The sequence below is a fragment of the Branchiostoma lanceolatum genome, chromosome 15, assembly GCF_035083965.1.
Source record: "Branchiostoma lanceolatum isolate klBraLanc5 chromosome 15, klBraLanc5.hap2, whole genome shotgun sequence".
In the NCBI taxonomy this organism is placed as follows: Eukaryota; Metazoa; Chordata; class Leptocardii; order Amphioxiformes; family Branchiostomatidae; genus Branchiostoma; species Branchiostoma lanceolatum.
In genome coordinates, this window is record NC_089736.1 from 16,775,849 (window position 1) to 16,789,799 (window position 13,951).

At 40.9% G+C, this 13,951-nt stretch overlaps 1 protein-coding gene across 2 annotated transcripts; it reads right to left on the reverse strand.

The window, feature by feature from the left end:
- Positions 1 to 1,774: 1,774 nt before the first annotated feature.
- Positions 1,775 to 13,280, reverse strand: LOC136449292 (uncharacterized). Of its 2 annotated transcripts, none has more exons than XM_066449269.1 (4): positions 13,085 to 13,280; positions 10,014 to 10,218; positions 3,172 to 3,387; positions 1,775 to 2,984 (listed from the first exon to the last, which is right to left on the reverse strand). In XM_066449269.1, exons 2-4 carry the CDS (start codon positions 10,203 to 10,205, stop codon positions 2,448 to 2,450), a joined length of 945 nt encoding a protein of 314 aa, XP_066305366.1. In that variant the 5' UTR covers positions 10,206 to 10,218; positions 13,085 to 13,280; the 3' UTR covers positions 1,775 to 2,447. The 2 variants fall into 2 exon arrangements, with proteins under 2 accessions (XP_066305366.1, XP_066305365.1); XM_066449268.1 differs by lacking the exons at positions 1,775 to 2,984; positions 3,172 to 3,387 and adding exons at positions 7,276 to 8,486; positions 8,982 to 9,197 and having other exon boundaries at positions 13,085 to 13,219.
- Between the last annotated feature and the right edge of the window lie 671 nt (positions 13,281 to 13,951).

The window sequence follows — 13,951 nt, forward strand, 5'->3', positions numbered from 1 at the left end:
TGAAATCATGGCCAATTATAAGATTAAAGATTTAAAGATGTGAAATGTTCGCTAAATGTGTTGACACTTTTCGCTGAAAATAGTGAACAATAACTTAACATGTTTATTTTTATAGTTCTACATGTTTGCCCCTTAAATCGTATTTGCACCCAGTTTTAAAATATTACGAGCGGACTGGCGATAACATTTTCATTTAGCTTGCGACTACCGGCTTAATTATGTGTACAATTTTGTGGGCAACGCAGGTGAACGGTCAACTTGTATTGCTCGGTTATTGCTCTACCACGTAAATAAATATGGTAGAAGCTATTCCGTAGCATCTGTAAATTCGTCACAGTCAAAGTTCACAGTAAAAGTTTCTATGCACCAGCTCCGATTTCCTGATTAACAAGATGTCCGTGGCACGCTATTTCAGAATTTTATACGGAAATACCTAAAACGTCTCGGAATGGCCGTGAAGTTCATCACTGAATCGATGAATTTCACGGCGAATCGCCGCTATTAGTGACGGCATCGCCGTTGAGTTCATCACTATATTGTCTCGGAATGGCCGTGGAGTTCATAACTAAATCGATAAATCCCACGGCGAATCGCCGCAATTAGTGTCGGCATCGCCGTTGAGTTCATCACTATATCGTCTCGGAATGGCCGTGAAGTTTATTACAAAATCGATGAACTCCACGGCGAATCGCCGCTATTAGTGACGGCATCGCCGTTGAGTTCATCACTATATCGTCTCGGAATGGCCAAGGAGTTCATCACTTAATCGATTAATTCCACGGCGAATCGCCGCTAGTAGACCCCCATTGCACTTGGGCAGCGCTCTCACTGCGCTCTCACGGCGACCTAAAATGGTCCAGAGCGCCGTGAGAGCGCCGAACTCCTGGAAAACGTGCATAAGTGGAATCTCTACTGGCGACCCTTGCGCGCTCTCAGCGCGACCAAAATGTCAAATGTCAGCAACTTTTTAAAGATTTCACAGATCACTCAACGAATTCGAGATAAAGAACGAATTTTTGTTACGTTTTGTGTGCTTTGGTGTCTTCTCAGTCATACCTTTACCTCTTGCATCATGGCTGCACGGTCGCTCAGTGTGTGTCTTAATTAAGTAATATATGTATGTTCAACTGTTTTTTTCTGTGTTGTCTGTCAAGTAAACTGTTTGCAATAAATATATTTTATCATTCTAAGTTATGATAGAAACGAAAATCACAGAATTTTGAAACACATTTTGACCCACCGACAATAAAACTTGGAGGGAATTTAATTTGAATGGAAGCAAGTACTTGTAGTTATCTGTCAATTTGCATTACCCACGAGCAAAACTATGATTTGACCACAAAATTCCCAGAAATTCAAGATACACCACTTCAAGAATGAAATTTGTTTGAACTACAGTTAAGAAGTTATTAAGACCATTGAATCTTCATAGAGCGCTCGCTGCGATCCTTCAGCGCTCGCTGCGGCCCATTGATCCCACCTTGGGCGCTCTCACGGCGCTCACCGCGCTCGCTCCGCGCTCTCTCGGCGCTCGTTTTTTGATCGCCATCCTCGGCGCTCTCACGGCGAAGGTTTTGAGCATGTTCAAAATGAATTGCACGGCCGTGGAGTTCATCAATTCACGGTCGTCGGATATACCTGCGCAGATTACTAGTAAGTTTTTAAAGTATATAATGCGCATGCCTAGACATGAGACAGCTTAAAACAGATTCATATGGTGTTTAGACTAGCCAGTGGTAACACAAGGTCGCACCAAAAATCAAGCAACAGGGTATAACCAAAGAACAGTTTATTATCATATCATGTGATGTATAGACTCCATACTTAGTGTACCTAAACTATGACATATCGTCGCACCAACCGATGCAACTAACAACAGTGTAACTTTAAAGCAAATTGTGACTTATAGCGGCTGATAGTTATAAGTTTAAACTTCCATTTTGCTGCATTTTCTGTATCAATATGTAAATCACCCAGCGTGTTCATGTTCAACTTGCCATAAATTGTATTTTGCACAGTCTTCGGTTGTGTTTTTGGACTGATACGGTCAACTTATGATATATCCAAAAAGAAGCTGCTTTTGATAACAATAAGAGTTAGAAACCAGATTGTTATTTTTTAGGCCCCCTCTACTCACAATAAATAAACACCTTACAACAATGAAGAAGACCATCTCAATACAGTTAAGAATTAAAGTAGAAAACCGAGTAACAATAGACAACTTACAAATCGATTATGTTTGCTATGTAATATGAACCCTAAACATTCGAACACAAGACATCCACATTAACAGTGAATTCAAACATACTCCAATGCAACATACGTACTTCAAGGTGCATGCGCATTTTAAATACCCAAGCATTTAAGCCACCTTGGTAAGGTTTCGATCGGTCAATTTCTTTATTTTCAACTAAATAATGCCATGGTGTCTTATCAAGTTCTACGTCTTAGTCGGAATTAAGTGGAATCTTCGACCAAACAACACTCTCTTTGTACTGCTCCGCCTCTTCCAACCCCTCAATTCCTGCCAAGAATGCCCTGATCTCATCTTCGAAACCGAGGGTCAGGACAGAAAACACAATCTGCCCTTCGGCCACTACGCATGCACTTTGCATCTGCTTAAGGATGTGACTTTTCATGAGCTCGATATTTTTAGTGTTTACCTCAATGGTGTAGAGGGCTGCTCTATCAGTTTCAACGTCACTACCGAAGCTTATACTTTGGATAGGCTTGTTATTGTCGACAAACACACAGCTGTCTTCGTCTACCTCATACAGGTTATCTTTGCACAGAGTATAAGTGTCTCCGTCTGCAAAGAAAAAGCCGTTGGTCAGGATGTTCTCACCGACACCGGGGCGGAGCATCAGCCGCATATGCCGTTGCTTGTAGTCAACGACGGAGGAGAGCGGGAGTTCTTCCATTGCAGGAACCGACTTGAGTGTTTCTCGTAGCGTCTCGACGTCACCCTCGAAAGCAATGTATTCCTGAAGCATACAATATGGGTTCTATAGTTTCGTAACACTAGGTAAAGAATCATAAAGCCCACGCAGTGGTTTATCAAAAGCACATTTTACTTGCTTCCTACGTACCCGAGTGTGTTATAGGTATCGAGTGTGTTATAGGTACCAATGCTAGTCTTATCAATAGTTGGAAAGGAGAAGGAAAACTCACCACTTTGCAAATCTCCTTCACATCCGTTCCCTCAGGAAACTTGTTGACTGAGGTGCGGATGTATTTTATGTCCTCTTCTTTTTTTGCAAAGTCGATGAGGTGCTCGTACATCATCTCGTAAATACCAGCATCCCGCCAGGTCCGGGCCACGCGCATGTCAACGATGATTCCGCCTTGTCCTCCTTTGTCGATATCTTCCATCATCCCAAATCCGATCTTAAGGAAAACGGAAAAAAAAATCAAATTTCATTAATTTATTGATGCTCATCGCTACGTGTGGGTTATTTGCTGCAAATACATATTAAATAACTCTTAGCTCTTGTACCTTGAGATACTGATATATACCCGTACTGCTAATGCATGTTTTATGCACCCTCCTGAAAGCAGAGCCCCTATCGCTCGATTCGTTACCTCGCTCGCGTAGGGGCCCTGCTCTTTAGCCCCGGTAGACACGGTTCTGGCGATGTTACTGACAGTTTGGTCAGCTATTACTCCGTAACCGTGAATGAGAAAATAAATCGGTATCATTCCTCCAATACCTACCGGATGCCCTATCGTTTGGATGTAAAGTTTGAAAATTCCTTAAAAGAGATTGATTTTGAGACCTGTGTCATTGGTTTATAATGCATACGTTTGAGTTGGGGGCGAAACTTTGGCCAGCTACAACTCAACGTAACCGTGAATGAGAAAATTAAGCGGTTTAATTCCTTCAATACCTGCCAAGTGCCCTATCGTTTGAATGTACAGTTTGAAAATTCCGGTAAAGCCAGATTGATTTTTAGACCAGTGTCATTGGTCTATAATGCTTTAAGTATGGGGGAGGGGGCAAAACTTTGGTCAGCTATTACTCCGTAACAGTGAATAAGAAAATAAAGCGGTTTCATTCCTCAAAATAGGTTCCCAATTGTTTGAATGTAAAGTTTGAAAATTCCGGTAAAGAAATCGACTTTGAGACCTGTGCCATCGGTCTATAATGCTTTAAGTATGGGGTGGGGAGCGAAACTTTGGTAAGCTATTACTCCGTAACCATGAATGAGAAAATAAAGCGCTTTAGTCCTCCAATACCTACCAAGTGCCCTATCGTTTGAATCTAAAGTTTGAAAAAAATTCCGGTAAAGAGATTGATTTTGAGACCTGTGTCATTGGTCTTTAATGCTTTAAGTATGTGGTGGGGGGGCGAAACTTTGGCCAGCTACAACCCCGTAAGCATGAATGAGAAATTAAAGCGGTTTCATTCCTCCAATACCTACCAAGTGCCCTATCGTTTGATTGTAGAGTTTGAAAACTCCGGTAAAGGGATGGATTTTGAGACCTGTGCAATGCTTACGTATGGGGTGGGGGGCGAAACTTCGGTCAGCTATAACTTTCAAGTACCACCCACCATCCCTAGGCAATTGCGACTTCGTATTGCGACTTTTTTCCAACTTGTAAGAGCTCGAGCCATCGACCAACAAGGACATTGTTCAAGCCTTGGTACCAAGATGTGTTTGAGCGTCCCTTGCGGTGATCGCTGTGTGTTGTCCGGAAGAATTTGTCAATTTTGTGCCATGATAGTTTGGAAATATCAAACATGGCAATACACCATAAGTACATTCGAAAGTACCACCCCAAACGCAAGGTCTGACGGGATAGCTTGCATCTAACACCGACGCCATGTTTTCTTTTGTTTGAAATCATGGCCAATTATAAGGTTGCAGACCACAGTATTTCTCCTATAGGGATTTATATAGTTAAGGATCCCAAGGTGAGATGCTTCGACGCTTGAAAATTTATAGAAAGGTGCAGAATTAGGGTACCAGATTTTTATATGCTTGACTTCAAGGTTCAATCTACAAAATATCTGCAAAATGAGGTTGAATTTGCCGGCTCGTTCTCTTTTAAAAGCCACTTTGATATGCCCCCCGGCGGAGGTCACCGTACTGCAGGCGACTTACAGTAGTCGGGCGGTAACAATATCCAGGCGCGAATCCAACCCGACCGAACAAACATCGTAATCAAACTCGTACTGTCTCAAAACTGACGTATTCCTCTACCATTCACCACAGTTTCAGCCTCGCTAACGTGCACAGAAGAAAAACTATGGCCTTTTCAAGTAATGTGACGCACTACTTCATACCCGAACTACTATTGTCCACGGGGGTCGCCCATTAATACTGTGTTCTGCGACCATAAGATTAAAGACTTAAAGATGCGAAATGTTCGCTAAATGTGTTGACACTTTTCGCTGAAAATAGTGAACAATAACTTAACATGTTTATTTTTATAGTTCTACATGTTTGCCCATTAAATCGTATTTGCACCAGTTTTAAAATATTCCGAGCGGACTGGCGATAACATTTTCATTTAGCTTGCGACTACCGGCTTAATTATGTTTACAATTTTGTGGGCAACGCAGGTGAACGGTCAACTTGTATTGCTCGGTTATTGCTCTACCACATGAATAAATATGATAAAAGCTATTCCGTAGCATCTGTAAATTCGTCACAATTAAGTTCACAGTAAAAGTTTTTGTGCACCAGCTCCGATTTTCTGATTAACAAGTTGTCCGTGGCACGCTATTTCAAAATTTTATACGGAAATAACTAAATCGTCTCGGAATGGCCGTGAAGTTCATCACTGAATCGATGAATTTCACGGCAAATCGCCGCTTTTAGTGACGGCATCGCCGTTGAGTTCATCACTATATCGTCTCGGAATGACCAAGGAGTTCATCACTTAATCGATGAATTCCACGGCGAATCGCCGCTATTAGACCCCCATTCCACTTGGGCGGCGCTCTCACCGCGCTCTCACGGCGACCTAAAATGGGCCAGAGCGCCGTGAGAGCGCCGAACTCCTGGAAAACGTGCACAAGTGGAATCTCTACGGCGACCCTTGCGCGCTCTCAGCGCGACAAAAATGTCAAATGTCAGCAACTTTTTAAAGATTTCACAGATCACTCAACGAATTCCAGAGATAAAGAACGAATTTTTGTTACGTTTTGTGTGCTTTGGTGTCTTCTCAGTCATACCTTTACCTCTTGCATCATATTTGAATGATAAAATCAAGGGGAAAACAGATTCAATTTTAGTCGCTGCACGGTCGCTCAGTGTGTGTCTTAAGTAATATATGTATGTTCAACCTGTTTTTCTGTGTTGTCTGTCAAGTAAACTGTTTGCAATAAATATATTTTATCATTCTAAGTTATGATAGAAACGTAAATCACAGAATTTTGAAACACATTTTGACCCACTGACAATAAAACTTGGAGGGAATTTAATTTGAATGGAAGCAAGTACTTGTAGTTATCTGTCAATTTGCATTACCAACGAGCAAAACTATGATTTGACCACAAAATTCCCAGAAATTCAAGATACACCACTTCATGAATGAAATTTGTTTGAACTACAGTTAAGAAGTTATTAAGACCATTGGATCTTCTTAGAGCGCTCGCTGCGATCCTTGAGCGCTCGCTGCGGCCCTTCGATCCCACCTTGGGCGCTCTCACAGCGCTCTCACGGCGCTCACCGCGCTCGCTCCGCGCTCTCTCGGTGCTCGTTTTTTTGATCGCCATCCTCGGCGCTCTCACGGCGAAGGTTTTGAGCATGTTCAAAACCATCGCAGAGGTGACTGCGTGCATGGCGCTCTCGCCGCGCTGTCGGCGCTCTCAATGGCGCTCTCGCCGCGCTGTCGGCGCTCTCACGGCGATCTGGCCAAAATGAGGTCGCCGTGAGAGCGCGGTGAGAGCGCCGTCCAAGTGGAATGGGGGTATAGTGACGGCATCGCCGTTGAGTTCATCACTATATCGTCTCGGAATGGCCAATGAGTTCATCACCAAATCGATGAATTCCACGGCGAATTGCCGCTATTAGTGTTGGCATTGCCGTTGAGTTCATCACTTTATCATCTCAGAATGGCCGTGGAGTTCATCCCCAACTCGATGAATTACGCGGCCGTGGAGTTCATCAATTCACGGTCGTCGGATATACCTGCGCAGATTACTAGTAAGTTTTTAAAGTATATAATGCGCATGCCTAGACATGAGACAGCTTAATACAGATTCATATGGTGTTTAGACTAGCCAGTGGTAACACAAGGTCGCGCCAAAAATCAAGCAACAGGGTATAACCAAACAACAGTTTATTACCATATCATGTGATGTATAGACTCCATACTTAGTGTACCTAAACTATGACATATCGTCGCACCAACCGATGCATTTAACAACATTGTAACTTTAAAGCAAATTGTGACTTATAGCGGCTGATAGTTATAAGTTTAAACTTCCATTTTGCTGCATTTTCTGTATCAATTTGTAAATCACCCAGCGTGTTTGTGTTAAACTAGCCATAAATCGTATTTTGCACAGTCTTCGGTTGTGTTTTTGGACTGACACGGTCAACTTATGATATATCCAAAAAGAAGCTGCTTTTGATAACAATAAGAGTTAGAAACCAGATTGTTATTTTTTAGGCCCCCTCTACTCACAATGAATAAACACCTTACAACAATGAAGAAAACCATCTCAATATAGTTAAGAATTAAAGTAGAAACCCGAGTAACAATAGACAACTTACAAATCGATTATGTTTGTTATGTAATATGAACCCTAAACATTCGAACCAAAGACATTCACATTAACAGTGAATTCAAACATATTCCAATGCAACATACGTACTTCAAGGTGCATGCGCATTTTAAATACCCAAGCATTTAAGCCACCTTGGTAAGGTTTCGATCGGTCAATTTCTTTATTTTCAACTAGGATAATGCCATGGTGTCTTATCAAGTTCTACGTCTTAGTCGGAATTGAGTAGAATCTTCGACCAAACAACACTCTCTTTGTACTGCTCCGCCTCTTCCAACCCCTCAATTCCTTTCAAGAATGCCCTGATCTCATCTTCGAAACCGAGGGTCAAGACAGAAAACACAATCTGCCCTTCGGCCACTACGCATGCACTTTGCATCTGCTTAAGGATGTGACTTTTCATGAGCTCGATATTTTTAGTGTTTACCTCAATGGTGTAGAGGGCTGCTCTATCAGTTTCAACGTCACTACCGAAGCTTATACTTTGGATAGGCTTGTTATTGTCGACAAACACACAGCTGTCTTCGTCTACCTCATACAGGTTATCTTTGCACAGAGTATAAGTGTCTCCGTCTGCAAAGAAAAAGCCGTTGGTCAGGATGTTCTCACCGACACCCGGGCGGAGCATCAGCCGCATATGCCGTTGCTTGTAGTCAACGACGGAGGAGAGCGGGAGTTCTTCCATTGTCGGAACCGACTTGAGTGTTTCTCGTAGCGTCTCGACGTCACCCTCGAAAGCAATGTATTCCTGAAACGCACAATATGGGTTCTATAGTTTCGTAACACTAGGTAAAGAATCATAAAGCCCACGCAGTGGTTTATCAAAAGCACATTTTACTTGCTTCCTACGTACCCGAGTGTGTTATAGGTATCGATTAGAGGCCGCACGCCCTAAAGAATAGCGAATATCTCTTCCAGAGCATATATCTAAAGCATGATTATATCATATATAGGAAGGAAGCTTATGCCTTTTCCAAAAGAACGCGCGATTCGTTTTAAGGTACATGCAATTCTTTAATTAAAAACAGTCAAATAAACCTCTATCGTCTAGATCTTGTTCTATTGCAGGAAACATGATGTTTTTAAACAAAGATTCTTAGATGGAATATTTACAATTGCATTCACACAACAATTTAAAAAACATATACTTTATACTAATATAGTTGGTTTATTACTTAACTATTTGGTGTTGTAATAGCAATGCTAGTCTTATCAATAGTTGGAGAGGACAAGGAAAACTCACCACTTTGCAAATCTCCTTCACATCCGTTCCCTCCGGAAACTTGTTGACTGAGGTGCGGATGTATTTTATGTCCTCTTCTTTTTTTGCAAAGTCGATGAGGTGCTCGTACATCATCTCGTAAACACCAGCATCCCGCCAGGTCCGGGCCACGCGCATGTCCACGATGATTCCGCCTTGTCCTCCTTTGTCGATATCTTCCATCATCCCAAATCCGATCTTAAGGAAAACGGGAAAAAAATCAAATTTCATTAATCTATTGATGCTCATCGCTACGTGTGGGTTATTCGCTGCAAATACATATTAAATGACTCTTTGCTCTTGTACCTTGAGATACTGATATATACCCGTACTGCTAATGCATGTTTAAAGCACCCTCCTGAAAGCAGAGCCCCTATCGCTCGATTCGTTACCTCGCTCGCGTAGGGGCCCTGCTCTTTAGTCCCGGTAGACACGGTTCTGGCGACGTTACTGACAGTTGCTCCTGAATAATCAATGAGCTATCCTGATTTGGCACAATTTGGCGGTTAATTTGTTCTGAACCTTAAGTTACGATGTGAGACGTAACCTGATTTGTTAATATCTTCCCAGCGTCCTTTGCGCTTTTACTCTAGATGAGGTTCAGCAAACCCTCTGATTTGCTGAAGCTGTTTTAGTGGCGACGGCGCCAGAATCGTGTCTAGCGAGGCTAAAGAGCAGGGCCCCTACGCGAGTCTGCTAACTAATCGAGCGATAGGGGCTCTGCTTTCAGGAGGGTGGTTTGATAGAAAAAACTGTCACTCATTACAGTAAGGTCGTGTTGATTTGATTATATGGATGACGTCCGCGCGCGCATCGATTTTCGTCCATTTCCAAAGGAAAAAAAGGCTTCTACCATACTGTTCATCGTGGGAAGCAGTAACTTTTATAATAAAGGCAATTTTTTTTTTTTTTTTTTTTTGCCCGCTCGCAACATTTCGGGGGTTCCCGGAGGTTGTCATCAATATAATCAAATCAACACTGCCTAAGTAATATGGAAATATAATGCGTATTTACCACTTCAGTTTCGGTTTCAGCGAGAAACAGGTATGTTTCATCGTCATCGAAGTCATCTTCATCTTCCAGGTCGTCTTTCAGGTCGTCGAATTCCTTGTTCTTAAGGTCCTCCTCGGCAACATCGATCTGCAAAATCTTCTCCAAGTCTTCAAATAGAGCAGGACGGATTGTCACACCTTCGACGGATGCCATGTTATGATGATTGCTGTACATGTAAAAGATATTGATCAAATTCTTAATTATCATTAATATCTTACACAACTCTACAACAAACACACTGACAGGAATAGTAAAAGCTATGGGATAACCGGGTGCATTTAGAGTAAACAGTTATGATAGCTTAACTGTTTAATGTATTTGTTAAACAGGAGTTATATTATAATTAGATGCTTAAAGAAGCCACCGCCTTATTACGAACTACAGATAACAACACGGGAATGAAAAGAAGGATTAAAAGATGAATAGGATTGTTCCTCTCTGCATTGTTATCACGTTAATCATTTATTAATTTTTTTCTGATGTTTCCTCTTTTGTCAACCGGTACTTCGGCTGCAATTCCCGTAGAATGGTTTTAGCTTTGTAATTTGTACTAGGACATTTAGCGATGAATTGGCCTGACATCTCGCATAAAGGTACAGATAAAACTACCATCATATTTTCTGTGTCCCGTTTTTTCATGCTGATTTTATTTTATTCTGCCTATAGGCTATACCCGAACTGCGGAACACTGCCATCTGCACAGTTAATTAATTGGTTGATTGACAGGCCATTCAGATCGTAGGCTTTCTTACTCCACCAACCAGGGCTTAGTACTACTGCTGATTTAACAAATTGCCAAATAAGAGTAATGTTTGGATCCTGTGATTTCTATACATAATTTTTTAAAAATTTCTTGCCTTTACATGGACGCTATATTGCATGGGTTAATTTTTTCTGTTCAATTGGAGAAGTCACCGTGTCGCAGCATTCCAACCGCAGATCTCAAGTGCACCTGAGGCTCAATCTAGATTAAAGAAATTTACTATCACGATGTACAATCAGCTTATCTGACCAAAGTGAACTGCACGCAAAAAAGACAAGTACAAATAGACTGACAAAGAAATCTATTGGTACTACGTTTGTTGTAATTTTGCAATTCATGAAATATCTACGCGGTTATACTGAGCGAACACTAAAGATATGAAAAAGGACGTACATCTTATGTGAGTCCATTTTTTTGCTAAATGACATACAGTTGCTACGGAGCATGCAACGGGGTTAAACCTTAGTCATGTGTAGTGTCAGACTTTTGCATGTTGGACCAGTCCATTTATGAATAGGGAGGAGAAGGGTACGAGGATGATATTTAAGTCGTGCCTATCTACATGAAGTTGAGTTCCAGTTTTGATATATGTTATATAATGATACATGTATTATAATTTTCTATTTTCGTGCCATGCATTTTAGTCGGGGGTTTAAAAAAAGATCGTAGGAATTTATTTGTTAGAATACAAAAAAAACTTCTGTGCCTATGGGTATATACTTACTAAGACACCGTGGAACTATAGATGCCATGACAATGGATAAATAACACAGCACACTGTAAACTCTGTATATTATAGTTATGCTCAGAAGGTAATGACTGAGCAAGCAGCCATAACCGGCATTTCTCTGATTGTCTGCGCACATATTTTGAATAGTGGCCAAACCAGTTTACGAATTAAACAAAATCTACATACACAATGTAGTCTGTCATCTTTGATCTCATCTTACATCAGCGTTATGAGGTCATGTTCGCGCATATATGTTTGATATCTTGTATAGCGTCTCCTCAAGGTTGAATCGGATAAGATGTCGTATGCAATAGACGAGATTCTAATGCTGCGTCGAAAAAAATGTTTCCAACGTACTGTGATGAATATTATCGCAACTGCAAGACAACGTCTTCCACACTTACCTCATAATCCATTGTAACTGTGCCAGGCAAATTAATCGTCAAATTCACGTGTCTAATTAAACGTTGTTGTTAACTTTGTGACTTTTTTTGACGCACACAAACATTGCACGGTCTAGGTACATGTTATATACACGATGACATTACAACATAAATTCGCCAAGACCCGCTACTGTTGATTATATGAAGCTGATATTGCACATGAATGGTAATTATACATCTCAAGGTAACTGATCTTTCAAAATCCCATAAAACTCAATGCAACTCCTGTTAGTTTATGAGTTATTCGTATATGAGGACTATCTAATGATCACGCGGCGCGTCTTGGTCAGAATTTATACCGTCCTCAAGTCATGAAAGCCGTAAAAGTTGAGGATTTAGACATGAAAATAGGTAGGTGTTATCTATGGAGGTGTTTTTTACACATATGCAAAGTCCGTTTTCACTCCATCGTAATCTCTATTTTCACTGCTACCTTGTCCCTCCAACGACCCGGAGGTCAATGGACTAGGCAGATAGGTAATGTCCGTTTTATATATACACTTAGAATGTGCCAGTGCTGATTTTCTACTTACAGACAACAATAGTCAACGCTTGCTTTTATAGCGACATACAGTGTGTCACGTAAAAAATGGTTGCTTTGTTACAACACGATCACGGAACACGATTTTTTAAATGCACCCGACTCGCGCAAGATAATCCGACAATTCTTAAAATGCTAGAATATGATGAAAAGTAGGATGATTCCTACTAACTGCATGAATTCCTAAACTTTAAATCTACTGAGACTGGTATATTCCATACATTTACAGCGTATTCATACATACATATATATTCTCTGCTCCCCCCTTATTTAGAACAAATGGTAGAATACTCCTTATTGCACCCCAAACAAACTGTATGAGAATCTACATCTGCTTGGAGATATGGTTAACATCAATAGCTACCTTAATGTTGAAAGAACATATGGCAATATAAAATAATTTTTCAATGCAAAAAATACACAGAATGACATACTTCAAAAATATCTATATGCGTGTACGCGACACCTGAATAGAATAATGCATCTAAACAATTACCAGTAAACAAAAAACTTTAAAAAGTAGAAATATTTTACGCAACGAAAACATGTGCTCACCTTCTGCGGTCGTGTCTTCAAATAGTCTGTCCCCACAACTGAGAATGTCTGCTAAATAAGCGTCCCCGCCGCATCACACCGCTTGTATTCATCCGCGGAACGTTCAGAAGAGTTCTCATTTTCAATCAGCAAGTAATTGGGTTATCACATAAAAGCTGATTTGGATTACACGATGAAATGTAAAATCCGCCCTCCCTTACCCACTTATATGTTGTTCTCGAATGCAAAATAAACACTATTTTGGCTCGCGTCGTTATCTGTAAATGCGAAGTGATATGGTAAACCAGTTAGATAAGTTTTGTAGACAATTTTTACAGACAACTCTGAGAGATTGCCCTGGGTGAAACTATCGTGCCGGCCGAACTTCCAACAAACACAGGACTCAGTACGGGCAACCAAATTCCTTTATAGAACAGCGACCCTCTTCGACGGATACATTTTTACGCCACCATGAAAAAAGGGCATATTTTTTAAGACATCAAAGATCAACATAGCACCAGTCACTAAAAGCATTGTGATACATTTTGGAAATGGTCAGGCGTTTCTGGCAGCATCCACTGTCATTCTTATACCCAGTTGCTAGAGTAACTGTTACATTGCGTATCTTATTACCCTAGAGTCTAACATTCATCGAGATATCAAAAATTATTTCGTCAATAGACGCATTTTAAATAATTTGTGGACATTATCACTTGATGCCCGAAATTGTGCTTGATTTATCAGGTTGTTCCAGACATTTACGTGTTTTTTGTTGTTGTAAATTTGGGAGACCGTTTTGGACCCAATCTAATGGGTGTAGGTGCTCACTTTTAGTCGGAAATTGCTTAGGCTGCCGTACTATTGAAAATGACTTTAGCATCATTAGTA